The sequence below is a fragment of the Canis lupus genome, chromosome 16 (assembly GCF_011100685.1).
Source record: "Canis lupus familiaris isolate Mischka breed German Shepherd chromosome 16, alternate assembly UU_Cfam_GSD_1.0, whole genome shotgun sequence".
Classification (NCBI taxonomy): domain Eukaryota; kingdom Metazoa; phylum Chordata; class Mammalia; order Carnivora; family Canidae; genus Canis; species Canis lupus.
This window is the reverse complement of record NC_049237.1, coordinates 41,232,996-41,259,897: the sequence shown is the minus strand read 5'-3', so window position 1 is coordinate 41,259,897 and position 26,902 is coordinate 41,232,996. Positions and strand designations below refer to the sequence as shown.

General features: G+C 38.0%; 1 protein-coding gene and 1 long non-coding RNA gene across 4 annotated transcripts in view; one reads left to right on the top strand and one right to left on the bottom strand.

The window, feature by feature from the left end:
• Positions 1-13,526, bottom strand: part of MICU3 (mitochondrial calcium uptake family member 3) — a 95,720-nt gene extending 82,194 nt beyond the window's left edge. For all 3 annotated transcript variants that reach the window (XM_038560242.1, XM_038560243.1, XM_038560244.1), the window contains exon 1: positions 13,117-13,526. In XM_038560242.1, the coding sequence (XP_038416170.1) occupies positions 13,117-13,506 (390 nt within the window). In that variant the 5' untranslated portion in view covers positions 13,507-13,526. The remainder of the gene's footprint in view (positions 1-13,116) is intronic.
• A 318-nt stretch (positions 13,527-13,844) lies between these two features.
• LOC119869600 lies at positions 13,845-26,658 on the top strand. Its single transcript, XR_005371585.1, has 3 exons — positions 13,845-13,949; positions 15,177-15,256; positions 25,525-26,658. It is a non-coding gene; the product is annotated as an uncharacterized LOC119869600 (long non-coding RNA).
• Positions 26,659-26,902: the final 244 nt, after the last annotated feature.

Below are 26,902 nucleotides of genomic sequence, written 5' to 3'. Positions count from 1 at the left end.
ATGTTTAAGAATTCATTTTTTTTATCAATTTTTAAATTCACCATTGCTTCTTGAATTTCACCCTTCATTTTATGTTCCTGTTTTCCTCATATCTTCTTTAGTTTTTTCAATGATGATCTGAAAGTGGTAAACTGTCCCAATCTTACAAAAATGAATTTATTTTACCCTCCTTCCTTAATGACAATTTACTTAGGTATAGAAATCTAAGATGACAGTTATTTTTCTCTCAGCATTTTGAAGACAATATTATACTGTCTTCTGGCTCCTATCCACCATCCAAGTTAGTCTTGAATCAGGCCAACTAATATCCCATTTGTACACATCTGTCCTTCTTCCCTTTATCTTTAATTTTATAGTTTTACTGCAATCTGACTAAATACATATTTATTATTTATCCCAACCAGGACTGTTTATGTTTCCTAAATCTGGGGATTAACATCTTTGTTCCTTTTGAGAACTGTTCAACCACTCCTCTTAGAATGTTGTCTCTCTCATTCTCTCAGTCTATATGCCCTGGTAGACAAATTTTAGACCCAGTCTATTTTTCATGTCTATCGAATTCTCCTTAATATTTACCACTTCCTTAAAAGTGTGTTACATTCTGTGTAGTTCCTTCAAAATTATCTTCTGGATTCCTAAATGCCTCTTCAGTTATGTTTTATATGCTGCCTTAGCTATGGAGCCTTCAAGAACTATTTTTACATGGAAATTCTTTATTGATTCTTTTTCATACCAATTTTTCATTATCTTTAATCATTTTGCATACACTTAACTTACAGATTCAACCAAATTATCCTAATATTTAATTGTTAGGAATCCACTCAGTTTATTAACACTTTTGAAATAAAACTTCATATATTTTTGTACTTTTGGATTACGAGCTTACCCTCTTCCAGACCTTCTCTGTAAGAATTACAAATGGTCAGTGTTCAAAGGTATTTTCCTCCGAAAAAGTTTTGTATTTCTTTCTGGCAGTGATATCAGCTCTTTCTCTGAGTAACATAAGTTCTAACTCTGAACTTATATGAGGTGGTAAGAGGCCATGTTTATACATTCTCAGATTTTTTTTTTCGACTTGGAATCCAGGCAGACATCGTCAGGTTTCCCTGTCATCACACTAGGAGAATGATTTTTTCTAGTCCATTTTTTTAAAGAGGGCTCTGAGTGTTTCAGTTTCAACTTCCCAAGGTCTTGTTTCTATCCCCAAACAGGCATTAAAATCCAAGTCCCTACAGTTCTATGAATAATAACTCACTGCTTACCCAAGTAAGCCACAGCTCACGCTGTTCTAGTTACTAGTTTCCTCTTTATTTCTGCCCCTGGCAATTTCCCTTAATTTCTTATGAGTACAGTATGGCATTTATAAGGAAGTTTAAAATATTTTTATGACAGTTTATATAGTATGCTATATTATTAGAACCAGAAGTCTAAATCGTTTTATTAAATGAGCATTCCATAACTTATTTATGAGGATTTTAATTTAATTTAAAAGCCATTTTAAAAAAAAAGACAATTTTGCTAATAAAGTATACTTCACACCTAACCGAGACTGATAAATATCTATTACTTATTCTCCAGTTTTTCCTTAGAAAGAGAACTCTGATTTTCAGCTAGGCACAATAGCACACAGAATAAAGATTACATTCATCGGGCTTTGTTGTAGTTATATAAGCTAAGTAAAAATGACAATTTAGACTAAATTCTGGCCAGTAAAATGTAAATGAAAGTGCTTGTTGAGACTTCCTGAAAGGCCAATTAAAAGGCGCTGACTTGGGCAGCCCAAGTGGCTCAGCCGTTTAGTGCCACCTTCGGCCCAGGGTGTGATCCTGAGACCGGGGATCGAGTCCCACGTTGGGCTTCCTGTATGGAGCCTGTTTTTCCCTCTGCCTGTGTCTCTGCCCCTCTCTTTCTCTCTCTCTCTCTCTCTCTCTCTGTGCCTCTCATGAATAAATAAATAAAATCTTAAAAAAAAAGAAAAGGCACTGACTTTGCTATACAGGGCCCAGATAGATTTCAAGCTATCTGCTCTTGATGGCACCTTGCTTTCACTTATTTCAACCAATGTTATTTCCATAATCTCTAATCCCTGAGTTTAAAGCTGCTGTAGAAGGCATTCATAAGTAGAAATGGGCACGCTGATCATTGTAGAGGGAGGAAGTAAGGGATAGGAGAGGGAGGAATCTCTATATTTTCCCAAGCTAAACAATTACATGAAGATCACAGTCACTTTTGCATTAGGATGTAGTGCTGTGAGTGAATCAGCAGGATACCAAGATGCCTTCAGAGATTTTTCTAGGTTAGGTACCTCTGACTCCTCTGTCTGTGAATACCCTGATCCTAGTATTAGTACCAAAAGAATTAAACTAACTCCCTAGGGAGCCACTCTGCTATTCTACAACTAAGAAAGCACAACTACAGATAACTTGAATTTTACAATATATTTAAGAATGCCACTTTCCCAAAAAAAAAAAAAAAAGAAAGAAAGAAAGAAAGAAAAGAAAAATGGCACTTTCTCTGTAGAATCTAAGAAACCCTCCTTAATAAGACACATCATCAAAATATGAAAGAGACATGTTTCTAGAACTTCCCTCAAATACACTCTCAGGTACCTGACTAACTTATGTTCTTGTTTATCTGACATCCAGATGATCCCTCTATGGTTCACTTCTCCATATCCTTCCAATTTCACCATTCTTTTGAAGATCAATGTGCAACCCAATCTCCAGCTTTAGCCATGTTTTGTATTCTGCTGGGCAAAAGATGTGGGTAAAACACCAAAGACACAGAGTGCTACTCTCCTATAATTTGCAAGTTTGCCTGCTCGCCTGCACTTTTACAAAAATTTCAAAATAACTACCATAGTAATTCAAGATAAGTTCTAGATTTTAGTGATACATATGAAATATTTTTGATAATTAAATATTTAGTTCACAATAGCACCCAGTATTTGTACTTCTAATAAAATTTAGAATACTAGGTCAAAGTACCAATTACAAATTTTAATATTACTCCCCAAATAGGTTGTATTCACTTTGATTAAGTCTGTGTTATAAACCACTTGAATCAAAATTCTTATCTTTCATGATGATCAAGTAATCACCAGGGCTGGCAGATCAGAAGAGAACATGACAGGCTTATGTGACAGTTCATGTACATAGTCCTGGACCAAAAAGTTACTAAGTCTGTATTCTTTACTAGAAGGACATAAAATCCTAATATGATCAATTTATTTGGAGAGCAATCAGTATGGAGAAAGCCAGATGACAACAAAAGTTCAAGTTACACTCATCTCCTTTCACCACAAATCCTAGTCCAAAAGCTGCCTATGATTGTTTGCCCATAGGACTCTATTATTACGTTTGATGGTAGTAACAGCTTCAAACCTTTCTTAATTTTCTGGGGATGATAAATGAGTGTGCTTGTATGTATATGGAGAATTACAAGTCACATTTTATCTTCAGAATAGTAAGAATAAAATTAAAGTACATTTGACCCTTGAACAATGCGGGGGCTAGGGGCACCAAATTCTGTGTAGTTGAAAATCTATATATAATTTTTAATTACCCCTAAACTTAACTACCAATAGCCTCCTGTTAACAAAAAGTCCTACCAATAACTGAAAGTCAATTAACAATTATTTTCTATGTTATATGTATACATACTGTATTCTTACATCAAGTAAGCTAAAGAAAAGACAATATATTAACAAAATCATAAGGAAGGAAAAATACATTTACAGTACTGTATTTATGGGGGGAAAAAATCTGCCTATAAGTGGACCTGCACAGTGCAAAAAACTCCTGTTGTTCAAGGGTCAACTGCAGTTGGAAGAAGTTTAGATGATCCTATTCCACTATAACTAATATTAACAGGTTGAAGCTACCTTAAACTGCATGTAACCAGGATGCCTGGGTGGCTCAGTGGTTGAAGGTCTGCCTTCCAGCTGGGGCATGATCCCGGAGTCCCACATCAGTCTCCCCACAGGGAGCCTGCTTCTCTCTCTGCCTGTGTCTCTGCCTCTCCCTCTCCATACCTCTCATGAATATATAAATTAAAAAAAAGAAAAAAAGACATTTAAACTGGATGTAACCTATGGGAGCCTTTCTGACCTGATGTGAAGCTGGTTAGAAAAAATCTATTTTGAATTGTTCCCAAGCAGTCTGAATAATCTATTAGATCCTTCCAGAGAAAGGGATAATCCAAATATCATACTTAGTCCATATATATATATATATATATATATATATATATATATACACACACACACACACACACACACATATATATCAGATAGATACCATTCTTATCAGAAAGCAGAAAAAATGGAATTATTTAAAATTCTCTTATATATACTTTCTATATTCTACATTCTGGAGCTGGAGTGTTAAATGAGTAAAAGGTAACTTAGCGAATGGGGAAAAAGCAGAAAACTTGGATTCTACTCTCCAATTTAGAAAAATAACTTTTCAATGAATAAAAACTATGCTAATCAATTAAGTGATACAGCACTAAATTTTCACATTTTACTTTGCTTATATAATCAATATGTCAAAGCATAAAGGAGTAAAGGGTTACTTAAAAAGAAAGATGAAAAACATATCTAGAGAATCCTGTTGAGTACACAAATGACTAGGCATTTTCTTTAATGCTAGATAGATGCTGTAAATAAAACTTGTTTAATTTTTTTTAACACATTTTTCTTCATCACAAGTGTTTACACTGTTAAACAAAATAAAGTTACTTAAATTCTTAGTGTTTGGTACAACAATCACAGGAGATCAGTGAAAACTAAGTCTCTAGTTTAAACTCGCCCATCAAGTTTAAATAATAGAATAAAATCTCTAGTGCATTATAAGTTTGGCCTATTTCCTACATAAGTTAAATATTACATCATGGGTAAAAAAGTACTAATCAGATCATATTACTAAGGCTTATACATCCTAAGAAGTGGAGTAACATAAACAAGACTTAAAATAGCAAAAGCTGTGACCATGTAGAAATATCCATTGAAAAACTTCTCCATTTCCTGAGCAAGTTAAAAACTCATTTTATCATTTAAAAACTCATATTCAACCTTGCAAATACAAAACATGAGCAAATTAAAAGATTTCATGGTCTTTTACTCTGTTTAACAAACAAAATAGTTGTTTGTTTTTTTAATGGCTATTTCCATTCACCATTCTTTCCCAAAATCTCTATCTATAATGGTTAACCTACAAATTTCTATCATCTTGCTCTCAGAAGATGACATCACCTTCTATTTCACAGTGAAAATAGAAACCATCAGGCAGGAACTCTTTCAACCATTTGCCGCTAAGAATGTGTAATCTTTGTGTCCTCCCATCCCTTCTTCCTGGCATTGTTCCTACTATCTACGATTAAATTCTTCCATTGTGCTTTAATGTTTATTTTCCATCTATACCTTGGTTCTTGGTAATTTATCCCCTCTCCTTCCTTTGGTTTAGTGTTCCTCTTCTTTCGTTCAACATTTAAACATATTTAAAGGTCTTTCATCTTAAAAAAAAAAAAACCAATTCTATGTCCCTATGTTCTATGTTCTACGTTTTTCTCCCCCTTCTCCCCTTCATGGCCAAATTTATAAAAGCGTCTCAACACTTACCTCATCTTGCCCACATCACCTTTTCTTTACCTTTACTCCAGAATTTAATTTTCACCTACCAGATCTCACCAAGATCATCCCGGACCTCCTTATTGGTAAATCCAGTGAACACTTCCTATTGCTCATTTAAGATGAACTCCTCTGGTAGCACCCACTGAAACTGACTACAGTACTTCTTATCAGTACTTCTATAGTACTTTGCTGGCTTCCATGACTCTCCTGGCTATGCCAGTCTAGACATTACTTCTCAGCTTTCTGCAGGGTTCCATTTTTCTGACAGTTTCTTACATCACTGATGCTCACCAGGACTCTTTCCCTAGGTGCTTTACTCTTCATGTTCTACGTATTCTGAACAACGTCATCCATTCTTATAACTTTCAACACTTGGTGATTTCCCAATCGATTGCTATTGCACAGATTTCTCTCCTGAACTTCTGACCTGTGTATCCAACTGGAAACTTCCCTACGGCTATCCAGAAGATACCTTGATCCACTGTACAAGTTAATAACATCATCGATGTCCACTGCCCCCAACTTTTTTTTCTCCTGAGGGTCTAGTCTCCGTGAACACTCACAGCCTAGCCAGTGCCCAAGACAAAAACTTGAGTACCCATCTCAAACTCATACCTCTCTCATTCCTAAAATCCAGTCAACTACCAATTCTGTTGATCTGATGAGCTCTTGAATCTCTCTCCAATGCAGCAACTTCTCATTGCTTCACTGCTGTTTCCCTAGTAAAGTCATAATCATTTCTTGTCTAAAGAAATAGTATGAGTAAAAACTGTTTGACATGCATTTTTTAAATTACAGAATATAGAGAATGATATCCTCTCACATTCTCATCTAAGAAGTAAGAGCATTTTACCTGGTCTCCTCCTTTCCAGCACTGTATCCCTCCCTCTACTTCCCCGTCCAGTCAAAGAATATTCCTAAAATGTAGATTTGATTATATCATCCTCATGCCTCAAAATTTGTCAATGCTTCCCTATTGCTCTTAAGGTAGAGTTCAAACTCCTTGATAAGCCTTAGCAGATCTTGTACTGTCTGCCTCCTGGTTACATTTCTGGCCTAAAGTCGGTCTGATCACTCCTGCCTCAAATTCTCTGCTATACAGACACACTGATCTTTCAATTCTGGAAACACACCATGCTCATTCCCACACACGTTATTTCCTCCTGGAACACATTTCTTCACCCGCTTTGCCTCCCTGTTTCCCCAACAATTCCTACCCATCCTTTAAATCTCAACTTAGATATATCTAAGCCACACTTCACATTGCAAGCCTGGTTATAGTCCCTCCTGCGTGATCCCCCCTATTTTTCCCATCGCATCACTTTACCATATTGCATCACAATTATTCTATGTCTTCACTAGACTGTAAGCTACAAAAGGACAGGAGTTTAATTTCATCCACCACTAAATCTCCAATACTATATTTCAATAAACATTCCTTGAGTGAAGTATTTGAATGAATAAATGGATCAGTGGGAAAGATGGATAAATTGTTTCCAAATTGGACATGAGATGGAAATTTTGATTTTTATGATGTGAAATTGAAAATAACTGCTTAATACACGAATCTTTAAAAAATTAATCATTTGGATAGACTCATATACTCATATACATACATATACTTCCCTAATACTTTTCCAGGACCAGGAAAGGTACTACTCTTTACACATTAACGGCCATTAACATAATATATACTATTTAAAAGAGAAAGAAGTGGAGGCGGAAGAGATTAAAGGAGCCATTTGGTGACAGAACTGCTACACTGACAACAATTAAGAAATTTAAAAAACTGGTATGGGAATCTGGTGGTCAACAGTTTAAATACATAATTTCACACAAGCAACCACCTCATAAAAAAACATTAAAGTATTTAAGACTAAGGACTCTAAAGAGAATGAATCTGTTGTCTTCTCATATGCTTAGAGAAAGAGAAGAAAACAAAAATGTATGCGGTATGCATCTATTATCTAATGAAATTGAAATTAGTTACTAAATTTACATCTACTACTAATGCTATGACTCAGTGTCTAATCATTAATCCTCACAGATAACACAAAGAGGTAATACACCCATTATTTTATCTGGCATTAATTTTCTAATCTTTAAAGTCACATGCATATTTGTATGGATAAGGTGATTCTGTGAAAGCAAGCTTGCTAAAGAACTGTAATAATAAAATACTGTAATTTATTTCAAGATTTAGAATTCATTCATTGAATTATTAAATAAGAATTTATTAAAATCTCATGAGCTACAAAGCTTATGTGCTTTATGGAGGATGAATGAAGCCTCCCTCAGAGAAGCTTCAAAAATTTAGGGCTTGGGAATCGCTGGGTGGCCCAGCAGTTTAGCGCCTGCCTTCGGCCCGGGGCGTGATCCCGGAGTCCCGGATGAGTCCCATGTCGGGCTCCCTGCATGGAGCCTGTTTCTCCCTCTGCCTGTGTCCCTGTCTCCCTCTCTCTGTGTCTCTCATGAATAAATAAATAAAATCTTTAAAATACACACACACACAAAAACCCTTAGGGGTAATATAATTGTTTTAATAATCTCAAATGTCCGTTTTAATCTATAGGTAGAAAATGACATCCATTTCTCAAAAATTATTAAGGATAAATTATACATTCAACCAATAAGAAGGAAGCTACATTTTACTTTACTTGGGATTCATAAACAGTCCAGCCCCAAATTATATAAACAGAATTGCATGTGAGAATGTGAGAATCAACTAGGAAGTCACATTAAACCCAAATACTATTTACCTGAATTCCAATTCAAAATACAATTCAATGTTTTTATCATTTTTTAATGTGATTATATATACCAAGGAAAAAAACCTGTATATACCTTCATTCAAACTGATTGTTGTGGATTATTTGACAATGTCCAAGTCTTAAAAAAGAACTACAAATGAGAATTTTTTTAAAAGTTAAGTTTAAAGTCATGATATTTCATTTCCTGATTCACAATGTGGATCTGAATAAAAAACATTCATAAAATGTTGTAACTATCTTTCACTGCAACCAAGACAAAAGGTGTATGCACTTTTATATAACTAACTCCTAGCTTGGTATAACCAGAAATAGGACTTTTTTTTTCCCCCAAATTCATCCAAATTTTATTCTGTAATTTACTTAGAAAAAAAACCCCTACACTCAAGTCATTGTATGTGAATCTATAACATGGTCAGGCCACTAGAAGAAATGTTAGGTTAGAATCTGGTCCATTTGCCATGGAGTGATTCAGAAAGCAAAAAGAAGGGATCACCCACCTAGTTTAGCTATTCTACACAAAAGTAACCTATCCTCAGTTTTACATCTATGTGGCTTTCCTCAGTCTATAAAAAGTTAGGAATCTTCTCCATTTACACATCTGGCAAATTCTTCAATATTCTGGGAAAAAATAAACATAACTTTGTCTCAATATGTGCTGCTTTAAAAAGAGGTTGGGAAAAATATACAGTGAAAGAAATAAAAAATTCATGATTATTAACAATTATAGAACTATATCAAAGAGATTCAAATACTGTTCTTGAAAGCAAAACTATGTGTAAGTCATAAAATAGATGTGTTCTGTACAATAAGTAAAATATGGATTAAAGTGTATTAAGCAACCAAACTTTTTTATTTTGGACCTAAAACTAAAACACAGTTATAGAACAAAATTTTCCCACTACTAAAAATAATGTTTTAAGGCTAAAATTGTAAAGTTCCAAACAGAATCTTGTCACCATCTCTTTATAGTATTAATAAAGTTCAAGGCCATGTCTACTGAAAAATTTTGGCAAGCCAAACTTCACAATTAAAATAAATATAGTGTCACGTGACTGGTCTTCCAAAGCCTGGAATTTTGACCTTCACTGAAGTCTTCCGAATTCTAATGCTATAAATAACCAGCATTTAGCTGAACAAAATATTAAACTATTAATTCTCACAGAATGTGGTTGTGGCTTTCCAATGCATATGTCCCATGCAATGTTTAGCATGGGCTTATACACTTGACAAATATTTATTGTGTGTCTACCAGGGCTAGGCCCCTTATCAAGCAATGAAGATTTAAAGGAGACCACGACCAATACAATGCCTCTCCTTACAGGGCTAAAAAAGCAGAGAAGACAACAAACAATTGCAAGAAGTCATCACCTAGGAGGAGAGGATAAGCAGAGGCATTTCAATAACTATAAAGTAAGGGAAAGCCTCCTGGAGGACGTTGAGAGGCAATGTCTTAAAAACAAAAATCTTTTGTTGGTATATATATATATATATATATATATATATATACACACACACACACACACACACACAATGGAATATTACTCAGACATCAGAAAGGACAGATACTTATTGTTTACATCAACATGGATGGAACTGAAGGTATGCTGAGCGAAATAATCAATCCGAGAAAGACAATGGTTTCACTCCTATGTGGAATATAAATAAACAGCACTGAGGATCATAGGGGAAGGGACAGAAAACTGAATGGGAAGTCACCAGAGAGGGAGAAAAACCATGAAAGACTCTTAACTATAGGAAACAAACTGAGGGTTGCTGGAGGGGAGGTGGGTGGAAGGATGGGTAATTGAATGATGGGCATTAAAGAGGGCAAGATGTGATGAGCACTGGGTGTTAGATGCAACTGATAAATTATTGAACACTACATCTGAAACTATGTATCATATGTTGGCTAACTGAATTTAAATTTTAAAAAAATCCTCAAGGCTATATTAACAGATCTGTATATCTGTAAGTTACTGCTATTCACGCCTATCAGTTAAATTCTGTATTCTCATACATGTACAGGTTAATTTATTGCTAGGCTTATGCTCAGCATAACATGCTGCTTAAAAGAAGTTTTATAAATCAAAGGTTCTTATAGCTTTAAAGCACAAAAGGAATAATTTCTACCACTTCAGGAAAATCAAATGAGCAACATGAGTAAAGTGGCAATTAAATACTTCTGAAAAAATGGCAGACCTCATGAGTTTCTTTCAACCTCTTCCTCTCTTAACCATATGAAAATTACAATAAAGGTAATTTTAAAAAAAAAGAGACATAAAAGAAATAAGAAAGAGAAAAGGAGACTAAAACATTCAAGAGAATTCATCAAATTTTTATAAAATGGAAGAGATGGAGGAATGATAATTGATGTAAGGAGGCAGAGGCAATACTTGAGCACTGTGGAGAAGGAAACCAAAGGGAAATAAGCTGACTCAAGATACAAACCCTAGGAAGGATAAGGCCTTGGGGATACAAGGAGTTGTGAAGTCAGAGTAGGTGTTGGGGCTGAAAACAGAGTATTAGATAATAAAACATAAGAACATCAATAGATTATCCTCCCCTTCCCCCCACAGGCTCTCACATACAGGCACATATGCACCTGCATCTAGATTACAGCTCCTCCACCCTTTCCTATTCTTTGGAGAAACTCAATGACACCAAAGAAAAGGACTTATAAAACACTGACATTTGGGGGCACCTTGGTGGCTCAGTTGGTTAAGCATCCGACTCAAGATTTTAGCTCACATCATGGTCTCAGGGTTGTGAGATAAAGCCTGGCAACCAATAGAGTTTCCAAAAAAAGATCACGCCCAGTGTAGTGCATGCTTAAGATTCTCTGTCTCACCCGTCCATCCCTTCTCCCTCTCTAAAATAAAACAAAAACCAAAGAACACTGACATTTAGATGCCACTCTATTAAAAAGGCCAGATCACTAAATGAAAAGCCATTCTCACGTATAACTAGCTTCTGAGTAGCTCTCAAATACAGAGACGCAACAACCACAGATATGTGAGGAAAACTCTAAAAATGAAAGTGAGAGCTTAGAAAATCAAACAGGAATAAAAACGAACCTGGAAGAAACAACACAATGCTTGAAGTGGAAGACAATTAAAAAACAAAACAACACTATGATTAATATCCTTATACTAGAAAGAGAAATTTAGCAGCCATAAAATAAAATAGAAGGCTATCCCACAGGAACATCAGAGAACAAAAAATAGTTTAGAATTAAATTAGGATAGCAGAAATAAAACTTTCAATAGGACAGATGAAAGACCGAATCAAAGACATCACCCATTAAAGCAAATAAGCAAGATTAAAAAATTAGAAGATCAGAATTAGTTTAGGATCTGTCAGCGAGTTTAACTTCGGACTGATAGAGGTTCCAGAAAAAGAAAAAAAGAGAAAATGAAGGGAAACTGTCAAAGAAGTAATACAAGAAAAGTATATAGTACTTTCAAACATGAATTTCTATATTGAAAGCAGTCTCAAGTTCCTAGCACAATAAATGAAAACACGCCCACAAAAAGCTCTTTATTGTGAAAGTTTCAATACCAGGGGTAAAAAGAGATCATAAACGTTTTCAAAGGGGGGGCAAGACTGATTGCAAAATGAATAACAATCAGAATTGTATGATTAGAGACTTAGGAAGAGTCAGAGAGAGGCCTTTGGTATTATTTGTAGAGGAATTTTTATAAACCCTAAGCAATTACCCCATGTAAGTATAAATAAGTAATTAAAGGAATACAATTACAAAAACAAATTTATTGAATGCTTACATGATAGATGTACAATTCTAACTATCCTACAATTCTATTTAAAATGTATTAATTCGGGGATCCCTGGGTGGCTCCGCGGTTTGGCGCCTGCCTTTGGCCCAGGGCGCGATCCTGGAGTCCTGGGATTGAGACCCACATCGGGCTCCCGGCATGGAGCCTGCTTCTCCCTCCTCCTGTGTCTCTCTCTCTCTATGTCTATCATAAAATAAATAAATATATCTTAAAAAAAATAAAAATAAAGTGTATTAATTCATTTAATTTCATACTATGAGGAAAACAGTACGAAGTGTGGTCTCTTAAAAACTACGTGATACTATGTCTCAACTTTAAAAGTAAAATTAATTTAAAAAAGAATCTGGTTTTTTTAAGGTAATATTGTTTTAATGCTCTCTACCTTCCTTTTTTTTTAAAAGATTTTATTTATTCATGAGAGACACACAGAGAGAGAGAGAGGGGCAGAGACACAGGCAGAGGGAGAAGCAGGCTCCATGCAGGGAGCCCGACGTGGGACTCGATCCCGGGTCTCTAGGATCCCATCCTGGGCCAAAGGCAGGTGCTAAACCGCCGAGCCACCCAGGGACCCCCTGGTTTGGGGTTTTGATGGATAGGTGATACCTGCAGCAACCTCTGAGGTCCCGATGCATCATGACAGCATCATCTCGGTCTTCCCAACAGCTGCGTGACCCCCCCCCCGCCCCCGACAGCCTGGCCTACGCCTGGTGTCACTCACTGGAGGTGCCGATCGGGGCCGCGCGCCTCACACTGCGACAACCTGCAGTGCCGCTGTCACAGCGGCCCGCAGCCCCAAGCGCACCGGCACGACCGTCGCGCCTTCCCTCCCTCCCGGCGCTCAGGTGCACCTGGCAGCCCTTCCCTCGGGCGTCACCTGCGCCGCCCCCCCCCCCCCCCGCGCACGCGCTCACGCACCTACCGTTTCCTTGGCAGCCGCGACCGGGATGGGCAGCAGCCCCCGGCCGCGGGGCGGGTCCTCCGGGTCCGCGGCCGCGCTGTCCGAGGCGCGCCCCGGGGCGGGCGCCCACGCGGAGTCGGCCCTCGGGTCCCCGTACAGCTGGTAGCACACAAGGCCGACCAGACCCCCGCCGGCCGCCGCCGCGATGCTCAGCTCTCCCCAGCGCCGCCGCCGCCTCCACGCCGCCTCCGCCACAGCCCCCTCTTCCTCCTCCCGGCAGGAGAAGGGCCGGCCAGGCGGGCCCGGGGCCGTCCCCGCAGGCCGCCCCCACAGCCCGGGAAGGGGGTGGTGGGGGGAGGGCGGGGACGGCAGCCGCGGCGGCGGCCACAGGAGCCTCCGCAGCGCAGCCATTGCGGGAGCTGCCCGCACCAGCGCTCGGAGGGGGCGGGAGCGGAGGGGGCGACGAAACCTCGCGAGAAGTGGGTGTGCGGAGGCGCGAGGCTGTGCGAGAGCGACCCCTGCGACCGAGCGGCCCGGGCCCCTGCCGCCCGCCTGCCGCTGGGCGCGCCCCGGGGTCTCGGGCGGGGGGTCCCGGGGAGGGGCGGGGCGCGCCCACCGCCCCCCGGCGCCCCGGAGCCTGAGCGCGCCCGCCCCGGGGCAGCACCTGACTGCGCGAGAAGCCGACACCGCAGCGCGCGGCCGGGTCAGCAGACGGAGAGAGCCGTCGGGTGCGGGGTCTGCGGGGTCTGCGGGGTCTGCGGGGTCTGCGGGGCGGGAGAAGGTCCCGGCCCTCGAGGGCGTCCAGGGCGTCCCGATCTCCAAGGTCGCGAAAGTTTTCGTGGTTGCACCTTCAGGTGTGTCAGGTGTTAGCGTGGCCCAGGTCAGAGGCTGTTGTGACTGCACAGTGACAGCAGTCCAGGGGGGAAGGCTAACGTTTTTGGGTTACAGTTAATTTTTGTTTAAGATTTTATTTATTTATTCATGAGAGATACAGAGAGAGAGAGAGAGAGAGAAACAGAGGGCGAAGCGGGCTCCATGCAGGGAGCCCGACGCGGGACTCGATCCAGGGTCTCCAAGGTCACGCCCTGGGCCCAAGGCAGATGCTCAACCGCTGAGCCACCCGGGGATCCCCTACACTTAATGTTTTTTGAAGAAAACGTTACCATGCGTAGGGTCACCAATTCAACAAATTAAGTGCATGGGACGCTATTGGTATCAATATGAAAAATAAGTGTGACCGTGTCAGCTTTATTGTTGCGACTCCTGTTTGCTACCCTGTCGGTGTCACTTCCGTGAGAAAGTATATGTGGCATTCTTCCCAGTTTCCTACCCCTGAGCCCAGTTTTGGTTAAGTGAGTAATGCTAGCTTTGGTCTCTGCTCTGGAATGGTGCTGGGAGCTCCTAAAATATTGTGGGTCTAGGGGTGGGAACTACAGAATCCAGTTGTCTCACTTGAGCTGCAGTCACAAGGGAATATGACTAAGGGCAAACAAAATGAGGTTTTCTGACCCAGATCCTGCCAGCCCCTTGCCTATAGGTAATTCATAAGATAACACCTCAGTTACATCTCGTTTTAATATAGGTTATTGGAATTTTCACTGAAAATGGTAAACAGAAAAACCCCTATGAACAAAAATGTGCTTATTTTAGGATGCCATCTTTCTGTTTCTTTTACTTTTATCCTGTTTATATATAATCAATGCCATGAGGAAGACCCAGTAGTTCCTTGTGTTATCACTAAAGATTCCTCACATTTCTGTCTTCCCTGAATTTTGGAAAGTTTTAGTATTCCCAAAGAAACATTTATTCTCTGGATATATATATAACACAGTTCTTCTTCTGGCATTGTTTACTTTGAACTCAACACAATTTCCAGATTTACTCATAAATTTCCAACATGGCCTAATGACAAAATTCTTCGACAGACAGACTGATGAATTTTTATTACTGGCATATTAAAAGCTGAGTAGCTCTAAGGAGAACTGAGGAGGTAACACAAAAGCATTGTATTACAGATCAGGAAAATGACAGAAATTCTCCATCTGAGATGGCTTTCAAATAAGTATGTATTTTCTTTCTAGTTTAAATAGATTGAATGCTCTTCTGCAAGTCATTTCTCTGGCTAGAAACCAAGGTCTGCTGTGAGAGTTGCTGGATAAAGGTTTGTCAAATACAGAGCTTTAGATAAAGCTCTCTCTGTATGCAAAAGTTGATCTAATTATAACTTTCCATAGTACTTTTCCTCTAAAAGCAAAATTTCCTTAAGAACATTGCTTTCTTCTCATATTTGATGCTCTGTGACTACATAAAAATAACCATATTCCTTTAGTACCTGTGTGTTTTAGAAAGTTTACTTCTCAGGGGGAAAAATTATAGGAAAACGATAGTAGGAGTTTTGGACTTTTTGCAGATTAAAGATAATATTAGATCAATGTAGGTTTAGTCCAATTTCCTTCAACTTTTATGTCAATTCCCTTGCACATTAATAACATCCAAGAAATGTCCCTATTCCACAGGGAGAGTCAACAATTCACTTTTGTTCACTATGGTCTAAGTAAAAAGAAATGCTCTGGAGCATTTTAAAATCTCACAACAGCAAGAATAAAGCCAAAGAAGTTTTTACAAGAAAGCATATTTATCAACATAGAGTGATAAACTAGGCAGCAAAAGATTTGGACTCTTGGTTTTGCTACATAATTTTGCTACATCCTTCCATAAACTTACAATGTTTTAGAAGTCACAATTTACTATGAAATAATGAAATTGAATAGGTGGTCACTTTCTGAACCCATGGTCCTTATACACCAAAATGCTCCAAGCTTACCAGTAAAGCAAATATAAATACTTTAGGAGATTTTTCACATATAATTTCCCTTTTAAAAACCTATAAATGCCTTGCAATTGCTTTAATTCTTTTCTATTAAAATTCCATACTATGACCTAATTATTTTATCTTTTCACTACTTTTTTTTTTTAAGATTTTATTTATTTATTCATGAGACACACAGAGCAGAGACCGAAGCAGGCTCCATGCAGGGAGCCGGATGCGGGACTCGATCCTGGGACTCCAGGATCACACCCTGGGCCAAAGGCAGGCGCTAAACCGCTGAGCCACCCAGGGATCCCTAACAAAATTCCTATTAAAATATTCTGCTTATATTAATCTGAGCACTGGAATCTTGACTAGTTAAAAAACGGAGCAGAGCACTTGGGTGGCTCAGTTGGTTAAGCATTTGCCTTGGGCTTAGGTCGATACCCTGGGGGAGCACCAAATCAGGCTCCCTTATCAGCAAGGAGTCTGCTTCTACCTCTCCCTCTATCCCTCCCCTACTTGTGCTTGCTCTCTCACTTGCTCTCTCTCAAATAAATAAAATCTTAAAAAAAAAAAAAAAGGGAGCAATTATATCTAAGGCCCTACATCAGAGCACATGAGTCCCCTACCAACAGGTGCACTCAATTCTGATGAGAGGAAGTTACCAGCCAAAGAGCAAGGCTGCAGCAAGCCCCCTCTCTTGGGAAAGTTGTCATAAATATTGTCCTCATCTTCAGCACTGCCTTCCTTAGGGTACAACTGGCAAATTCAAAGGAGAAAGTAGTGGGGAAGAAGTGTTCTCTGGAGTCACAGCTTTTTCTAGGTCTTTTGTCTTTATAGGGCTAGCCACTAGGAGTCTGGAACTCAATTCTTTAGTATCCAGGGTTATGAAAGTTACCCAAGGCACTGAGGGTCTGGTGTTTTTTTGTTTTTGTTTTTACTATCTTCCATCCCTAAAGACAAATTGACAGTGGCTTGTCTCCTGCCCTTCTCTTAGTGAAAACTAAGCTGTATCTAAGCTCCATTAAGCCAGAACATGGATTTAGCCCTCTGCAGGCACATAGCAGGACCCCAGGAAATGTTTATTAAATGGAGAAGGGAAAATTTTATTGTTGTAAGGGGAAGAGGCCAAGACGGGAAGACAATTCAAGGACAAGGAAATAAAGTAGTATATCAAAGGCTAAAGGAGCTGATAAACCAAGTGGCACATCTGGAAATGTAATTAATGCAAACGGAAGGCCAAAAGGAGAATGCAAAGGGTTGGCAAGGAAGGATCAGAGATATAGTTGTGGAGAAGGGTTGATTTGGGAACAAATTCTGTGATTTTTTTTATTTGAAGCCATCCTTGTACATATCATATTCTGTAAAATCCTGCTGGACTTAGAGCCTTAAAGCAACAGGGGTTCCATCAGGTTCTTTTGATCCTCTGAGGAATCCCAACATAATCCATGGCTGAAGGTCAGTAAGTAGAGCTTGACATTTGCCTTCTTGTTACTACATATCTCACTGGTGACAACAACCAAGCTGCCAGTTGTATACATTTAAGTTTTTAGTTTCAAGACAAGTGATAAACCTACTTTGACCATTACATCTGTCCAGTCTGATTTATATGATTTCTGACTTTATGTGATTTTCAGAGTCTTTGCTGACACTGTATCACTGCTCAGTTCTTGCCATTCGTCCCTCATTTGGTGGCCAGAACTTGTCTTTTTATGTATTTGGGAAACACGGAGAAACAAGCATACCTCCTATTAGCAAAGCCTCTTTATTTTTTTTAAAAAAAATTTATTATTGGAGTTCAATTTGCCAACATATAGCATAAGACCCAGTGCTCATCCTGTCAAGTGCCCCCCCTCAGTGCCATCATCCAGTCACCCCAACCCCCTGCCCACGTCCCCTTCCACTATCCCTTGTTTGTTTCCCAGAGTAAGGAGTCTCTCCTGTCCTGTCTCCCTCTCTGATATTTTCACTCATTTTCTCTCCTTTCCCCTTTATTCCCTTTCACTATTTTTTATATTCCCCAAATGAATGAGACCATATAATCTTTGTCCTTCTCCGATTGACTTACTTCACTCAGCATAATACCCTCCAGGTCCATCCACCTCGTAGCAAATGGTGGGTATTGTTTCTAATGACTGAGTAATATTCCATTGTATACATAGACCACATCTTCTTTATCCATTCGTCTGTCAATGGACACCGAGGCTCCTTCCACAGTTTGGCTATTGTGGACATTGCTGCTATAAACATTGGGGTGCAGGTGTCCTGCCGGTTCACTGCATCTGTATCTTTAGGGTAAATCCCCAGCAGTGCAATCTCTGCATTGTAGGGCAGTTCTACTTTTAACTCTTTGAGGAACCTCCACACAGTTTTCCAGAGTGGCTGCACCAGCTCACATTCCCACCAACAGTGCAAGAGGGTTCCCCTCTCTCCACATCCTCTCCAACATTTGTTGTTTCCTGTCTTGTTAATTTTTCCCCATTCTCACTGGTGTGAGGTGGTGTCTCATTGTGGTTTTGATTTGTATTTCCCTGATGGCAAGTGATGCAGAGCATTTTCTCATGTGCTTGTTGGCCATGTTTATGTCTTCCTCTGTGAGATTTCTGTTCATGTCTTTTGCCTATTTCATGATTGGATTGTTTGTTTCTTTGCTGTTGAGTTTAATAAGTTCTTTATAAATCTTGGATACTAGCCCTTTATCTGATAGGTTATTTGCAAATATCTTCTCCCATTCTGTAGATTGTCTTTTAGTTTTGTTGACTGTTTCTTTTGCTGTGCAGAAACTTTTTATCTTGATTAAGTCCCAATAATTCATTTTTGCTTTTGTTTCCCTTACCTTAATAGATGTATCTTGCAAGAAGTTGCTGTGACAAAGCCTCCTTCTGTGTGAAAACACGTTAGCTCTTTCCCAGTTGTCATATCCTGTTTTCATGCCTGATAGTGATTAAAACTTCTATGCCCATTATAAGCTGTCTTCTGGAAAAGAATAACCTCAGAATAATATAATGATCATCCATTATACAAGATGACAAATAATACAATCTTTCTAAAACTGTTGGCAATAATAACTAGAGTTGAACATGCGTATACCCAATGACCCATCAATTTCCTTTCTAAGGTGAAATACTCAATAGCAATGAGTATTTATGTGCAGCAAAAGATACACAGAGGGATAGTAGTAAGAGGCCCAAAACTAAAAAGTATCCATATGTTCATAAATGGTGGCCTGGATTTATTTTTTATTTTTAATATTATTATTATTATTATTTATTTGGGTTTGGTTTTTTTTTAAGTGTGGTATATTCACACAATTGCATGCTATATAGCAATGAAAATTACTGAGCTGCAACTATATGCATTCACATGGTTAAATTTCACAGAAAGTTGAGTCAAAGAAGGCAAAGGCAAAAGAACAAACTACTATTTCATTCATAATGTTCAAAGACAACAACAAATATATATGTATGTATATATGTATACACACATATCTATACTTACATACACACATACACAAACATACAGTTTAATAAATCATGATAGTGGTTTCCTTTGGTACAGGGTAGTGACTAGAAGGAGGCTGGGGGCAAAGGGCGATTCTAGAATTCTGTTCATATTTTATTTCTTGATCTGCGTGCTGAGTAGACAGTGTATTCACCCTGAAAATTCATAAAGCTGTCTGCCTACAATTTGTAAGTGGACAACCTTTTAATGTATGTTATAGTTCACTAAAAAGTTTATATAAAATAAAAAGTAGATTTTCTTCCTAATGCTCTTACATGAATGTGTTATTTACTAGAGGACTTGATAAGTTATAAACTGTATGACTGAGAAAGAATGTACAAAGTTTGCGAAGAGTTAAGAGCAAACATTGAAAAGTTGGAAATTAATGGAAAAGGTAATCTTAATATAGCATAAACTAAGATGCTTAGTAGATATTTTTCTCATTCACTAAGAAAATACCAAAAAGAACTTGTTTTTTTAAGCAACAACTTAGTGTTTTATCTTCTTCGACCTGTAACATTTTCTCCTGTAAAATGTCCATATGGACAGACCTAGTATATCTGGTGGTACAACCAATATATACCCTTGTTGCTGGCTCTAACCCCAGACTGTCAGGTGTTAGATGGGAAACTGCTTTAAGGGCAGATAACTAGGGATGCCTGGGTGGCTCAGCGGTTGAGCATCTGCCTTTGGCTTAGGTCTTGATCCCGGGGTCCAGGGATGAAGTCCCACATTGGGCTACCTGTGAGGAGATTGCTTCTCCCTCTGCCTATGTCTCTGTCTCTGTGTGTGTGTGTGTCTCTCATGAATAAATCAATAAATAAATAATTTTTTTTTAAAAAAAAAGGGCAGATAACTAGATAGAAAGGCAGCCTTCAGAACAGATGGCAAGATTAGCACCAAGAAGGAACCATTAGAGAAATCAAACATAGCATAAGGTTAAGTTCACGTACTTCCCTGAAGAAGCTTATAGGAATGGCAAACCAGTTTCATTTCTTACCAATGCCAATTGATTGGTACTGGCTATCCAGAACACTGTGCTGAGCAAAGTTTTCAGATCAGGTCAAGAATTCACAGGAAAAAGTACATTGATAGATGGGTATGTCTGCAAAAAGTAGGCTATCAGATTGGTCTGAGCTGTGTTATGGGACCACCTTGGTTTCCTTGCAACTCTCCAATCAGAGAAGACAGTGTAAATAGTAGAACAGAAAAACTGGAAAATGTTTAAATGTTTCCATAACACACATGTGAACATTTTATATTTGCCCCTGAAAAATTTAGCAGATGGAAAAGAATTTAGAGATAAATTAATCTGGAAAATTTGTAAACTTTTTAAAGTTTTTAGGGATAGTGTGGGGAGTTCTTAGTGGAACTGTCAAAAGAAATCTGATACAGAAGCCCCCAAATACATAGTAAATAACGGAAGAATGTTTCTAGCTGAACACAGGAGGGTGTTTGGACCCTGTTCCGTTAAAGCCTCCCTTTAAACTCCCAAGGCTGGTCCTGAAGCATTTCTGTAGAATCTAAGGGCCTAAAAACCACTAACATGTATGCAGTTTTATTTTTTTTTTCTGATGTGAACATTGAGAGGCTGTCAGGTTAACAAATTCTCTCTGGGTCTCACATTCAGGACTTGTGCTTCAATATTCTGTCCTACTGCATAATTCCTATTTTGGAATCAGAAATAGAACTTGAAACAGTTGTGTGTGTGTGTTTTTAAGGCACATTAACTTGCAAAAAAAATGGTATTAGCTCAAATAAAAGATATTTTTAGGATAAAATCATATTGAGCCAGGGAAGAGTGGTACTGGGTCTTAGGAAGTATGATATGCAGGTCAGCTCTAGAGATCTACACAGTAAGAGTTCAAGGACATTTATTCTAACATACTGCTGTGAACATGACTTGACTACTAATTCCATCATTCTCTGTGAATCTTAGTTTAGGTTCTAAAGAGAAAACATTGACTTGGTGTGGCCATGGTGTGTTTTCTACCTTTGTTAGTTTCTCACTGTTGAGCTAATCAGCTGTGCCTGGAAAGAAAAGGGTTGAGTCACAGAGGAGCATTTTCTAGCTTTTCTGTTCTATTATTTCTGGGAAATAGGGAGAAGAGCTTCTCTTAGAAGGTCCCATGGGCTTCAATGGTGTGTTAGTGAAAGTTTAACAATGAATTCTGGGGTAGAAGAGGAGAAGAGTTGTGATTTGTAGCATTTATAGATTTCCATGCTATAAATACTCTGACCATGGCTGATGCCAAGCTACCTATGTGACAAAGATACAGTAGCACATCATCATATAGAATCTTCACTAAACATGCAGAAAGATAGAATAGGTATAGGAAAATAATTGGGAAGTGATAAGTTCTTAGAACTCATTATCTTTGATTTTAAGACAATTTATCTGATTGTAAGTTTACATATTTTAATTTTTTTTCCCAAGAGATGAACTTTATTGCAAGCACCCTTGGGCGAGGTTCCATGACTCAGAGAGAGAGAGAGAGAGAGAGTCGGGGAAGTCGCAGTGAGTCGGGGAAGTCGCCATATTTTAATTTTTAATAATGTCTCTATCAGCTGGCTCACTAAATTCCTGAAAATTTAGTAATCAGTTCTATTGAACTAGCTGGCTCCAGGACACTACTAGCAGGTACTTAACAATTATCATATCCATTAGAGAATTTGGGAGCTCTTGAAGACCAGTGTTTGAGACAAGAAACAAACAGTATAAGTAGGACATAAGAGTAAGCCAAAAAAAGATCAGAATTAAAAATTTACCTCTAGCCACAAATAGCTAATTAATTTACCCATCCTTTAGTCAATGTGGGTTAACAACCTTCCTTCCCTTCTAGGGGTTGTTAATTAGTTTCAATCAACCTATATAGAGATGTTACTGTATTCTTTCCAATTAATTATATTTGCTATTCCAAAGACTTGAAGTTAAAGAATTATGTCAGGTCTGGATGGGAAAACGGACAATCCAGAACCAAGTGGAGACTACTTTTTTTTTTTATGTTCTCCTTTTCATTTTTTAAAAAATTGAAGTCTAGTGGACATACAATGTTACATTCGTTTCAGTATACAACAAAGTGATTGGACTTGTCTGTGCTCATCACAAGTGTAGCTACATATGTTACATACAATGCTATTACAACACCATTGAGTGGTTATTCCCTATGCTGTACCTCTCATCCCCATGACTTAATTATTGCATAACTGGAAACCTGTTTTTCTCCCACTCCCCTTTACCCATTTCACCATCCCCCCCCCCCCCCCCACTCTGGCAACCATCAGATTACTCAGGAGGAAACTATTCTTTTTTTGGGGGGTGGGGGGGAGAGACTACTCTTGAGCTGAGTCTGCAGCTCCCAGCTAGAAAGCTGTGCATTTAACAACTGATACCCAATAGGAATCAGCTCTGATCTCACCAGGTCATTAGGTCTTGCCTATGCTAATGTTAATCCTTAGCTTTGATTAAAATATTTCAGCAGGATGGTCCTTAACCTCCACGTGTTTGAGGTCCTTTTACAATACAACAATATAATGCATCTAGATAATATTTAAATTTATTACACCTAAAATTTCTATATTGTCCACAGGAAGATAGTCATTCTGAAGCCAAAGTAATCAACAAGTGATTTAGGTCACTATGCATCTTTTTCTGTTAAAAATAAATCAGTTTGCCTCAAACACTGGAGACTGATCTGAAAACAAAAAAGTCTGAAAATATAGGTGTTCATAAATCCCTTGGCGACTGAAGCATATCAAAACTCCTGCACTTTGGAAAAGATTCCAAGTTTTTCAGGAATGTTGCAGATCTTATGTTCAGGAACCTATAAACCTCAGACCACCACATCAAGGGAAATGAAGTGAACCTTTCACTTGGAAATAAGACTTTATAGAAAAACCACTAAATGAGCTACTCTAACATCATCCTGCAGGTGCATGGGGCTCCTTAAACAAATTATTCCAGATTAAGTAGGCCTGTTCCTCCATCCTCCCAGCGTTATACAAGGAAACCATGTTTGATTAGAATTTTAGTGTGTGTGGTATTTGTTTTAGGGCACATGCTTTGATCAAAATCTATGTAATGGAGGCCTGTGTTCTCTGATATCTAAAATTAATCGTTGAACTCTTGGCTATGACTAAATATAATAATTACACTGACCTATTAAATATCTATGTGCCTATAAAGAATTTGTCCCTAAAGTGAATTTTAAATAAAGAGAAACATCAAACAATGATGAAAACAATATGTGAAACTCAAGATCATTATCCAAACCAGGTGCTTTTTCAAACTGAAAATGAACCAAATGAGGAAGAAGGATGAGCTAAAAGTAGGGGTAATAGAGTAATTCATCATTAAGTCTTTTAAAAGTGGAAACAAATGAGAAATGAATCTCAGAATATTGTGTGAATGCTCTTTGTTCTTCTTTCCAAGTTGCTAAAATAAAATTAAAATTTCTCCAATAATTATGAAGGACTCATATGATATCTAGCTAGAAGAGGTCATTAGGCAGTTAAAAATTTGGAACTAGAGCTTTGGGAGTGATGTCTTAAAGGTGGTGACTGACCATTACGCAGCTTTACACTGAAATTTAGTTGAGCTTTAAATGTGGTATTAGTAAAAAATATCATATTTTGAAAGCTTACAAATACTATAAGTGGATTATGTTAGAGTAAAAAAATTGTAAGTTATATAGTATTTACATAATGGGAATTTGCAGATACATCTATGAAAATATTATGTTTAAGAGAACTTCAGAAGTTAGAATCTCATGTATATAGATAAATATCGTGATCTACATATTTATTTTGATAACAATATTTGAGTTTCATAATTAGAACCTTCCTTATCTTCTTTAAAACTCTAATTTTAAGAAAAGGAGAATTTAACTGATTTGAAGAGAGAGGTTTTTCTCTAAAGGTTTGTCTATAATTAGTCTATAAGGCAAAGCTACTAAATTTTATTTTCCAATTAAATTTAACCTTGAAATTTGGACAGCAATCATAAAATTTTAGATTGAATGGGACCATAGAGGCAATTTAGTCTGAGGTCTGTGTTTAGATAGGAGTAAACTAAATGGAACGCGTCTTACCAGGAGATGTTTTCTGATCTGGCTTTTGTTGGCTACCCCTCCTTTCTTTGGCATTTTCCTAACAGGACTCTGCTTAGATAGAACTTCTTCTGAATGCTTCCCAGTTCCAAAGCCAGTTTATCTGCTTTCAACAAAGTACTTCAAACTTGCCCATCATAGCACCACCAGTATAATGTTATTTAATTATTTATATCAGCCAGCTGGACCATAAGCAACAGGAAGATAGGGACGGTTTTTGCCTTGTAACTAACACAGATAGTACCTGTTATGTAGTAAGAACTTCTATATCTTTTGAATGAAAGACAAATATTTGTTTTTATAAAATTACCAAAAATCCATGTAAATTTAATATGAATAGAGCTCTTTCTTCAAGACAATAAAGAATATAGATATGAATTAAATTATTGGTCAACATTAAGAAAACCAAGTCAATAATCTACTAGGTTCAATTATTGTCCTGAAAAATACATTTCAATGGATATAGCTCATTAAAAATACTTAAAATTCATTACACTGATAACTTTCAGGAAATAATAGTGGATCAGAGTTTACTGAAGTCAATCATAAAAGGCTACTGTCTGAACATTTCATCTCTTATTTTCATAGGCCCACACAGAGGCTATTTGCTGTTGCAATCACGTGTTTTGGTTGTAGATCCTGACACATGCATTTTTAAGGGTGTTAATATTCTCAAAGAACTGCTCTTTTTATTTGTTTAGTATTATGCAAACTGCTCTGAATCTAGTTCCTTGCCGATTCATTTACTCGACTCCGCTCCCTGTCCTTGAGCTCATTTCTCAATTTCATTGCCAGCTAGAAACGTAGAGCCTTGTTCACAAGAATAGCTGGAGTCAAATATTTTCAGCGTCAACACTTTCACGGTATCCTGACAGCTGTACGGTATATGCTGAGCTGTATTTTATTCCTGCTGAGATTATTGACATCTTCACAGTTTTCCTGTGATTTTTATCTTTGCCAATGACATGCTCATTATAACTGTGCCATTTCTGTTTTCATTTTTGGAAGGGAGACTTGGATGAGGAATTTAACAACAGCATGACTAGAAGCTGAAATGAAACTTGGCACCATTTATTCCTGTCTATCAAGGTCCCTCTTGGCCTTATCAAGGGTCTGGCAACGTGTGTTCCCACACCGTCCTCTAGTGGCTGACCCCAAGGGAGACCTGCTATCACTCTGCCACTGTGACGAAGACTGTCCTTTCAGTGCATGGACTTGTGAGCAGAGTTTATTATTTTTTAGGATGAAGAATTTTCTCCTGGGGTGTTTGCGTTCTCTAACAGTCAAATTAAATTTTACAGCATTGAATATACATCCTATGACTTAGAAGCATTCTTAGGGGAAATCTAAAAATAAATTTAAAAATCCATGGTTCTGGAAAAAATCCTAAAATGTATATCCATCAACCAACAAAGATTTACCAAATATAAAAAATATGCCAGGCACCTTTGTAGGTGCTTGATATACATAAGTGAACAAAACAAAGATTCCTGCCCACAGGGACCATACATTCTAGCATGAGGACAACAGTTAAGAACATGGTTCCTTTTGGATTGACATTCAGAACAGACTGCTTGTAAATGTGATGTGTTTCAAAAATTGTACTACCGGGAACTGTATTCTTAACATTCAGTAATGTAACTGATGTTTGCCTTATCTTCTCTAACCTGCCTTCAGAGCAAGTTGGAAGTGACTGGCACCATGTCACCGGTACAGGGTACCATAGGCATTACTAGCCTCCCATGTGCTAATGTTGCTCACTCCAGAGTGACCATTCTGGAAAGCTATTTCTTGTCTTCCTAAATTGTGTGCCAAATGCAAGAAGTGTCTTTAAGTCCTCTTTCCACTCCCCTTCTCCCAATTCTCCTCCCTACACCAGCACTAACTTCACTAAAGTCTTTCTGAGCAGTTTTTGCCTGAGGCTATGCTCCAGTTCTGCAAAAACAGGACTGGTTACTGGGAGGCCTCTAATTAGGGGAGAAAAATGGGTAAATAAGGCATCAGTTACTCTTATCGTATTGCTTTACTGGAAAGGTGAAATTTTAAGGTAGTTTAATTAATCACTTTTCCATTTTCTGTTTTTTAAAAAGAATGTAGTTCATCCATATTGATGTTACAATAAATTAAACTATTGTATCTCCATTCTTGTGATGGTGTGTTTTATTTTTAACTCATTCGAAGGAGAGACAATGAACAGACTCATTAATTATTTAAATCTACTGACTTCCTGAATTTTATGAAGATTCTTTTTTTTTGAGAGTAGTCATTTTTTTTTTCAAATCAGAATTTTAATGGCAATTTTATGCCCTCAGAAAATGTGGTTTATTTGAATATTTATGGTTTAATTTTTATTTATTATAATAAAAATATTCTTTTAGTGTTTATG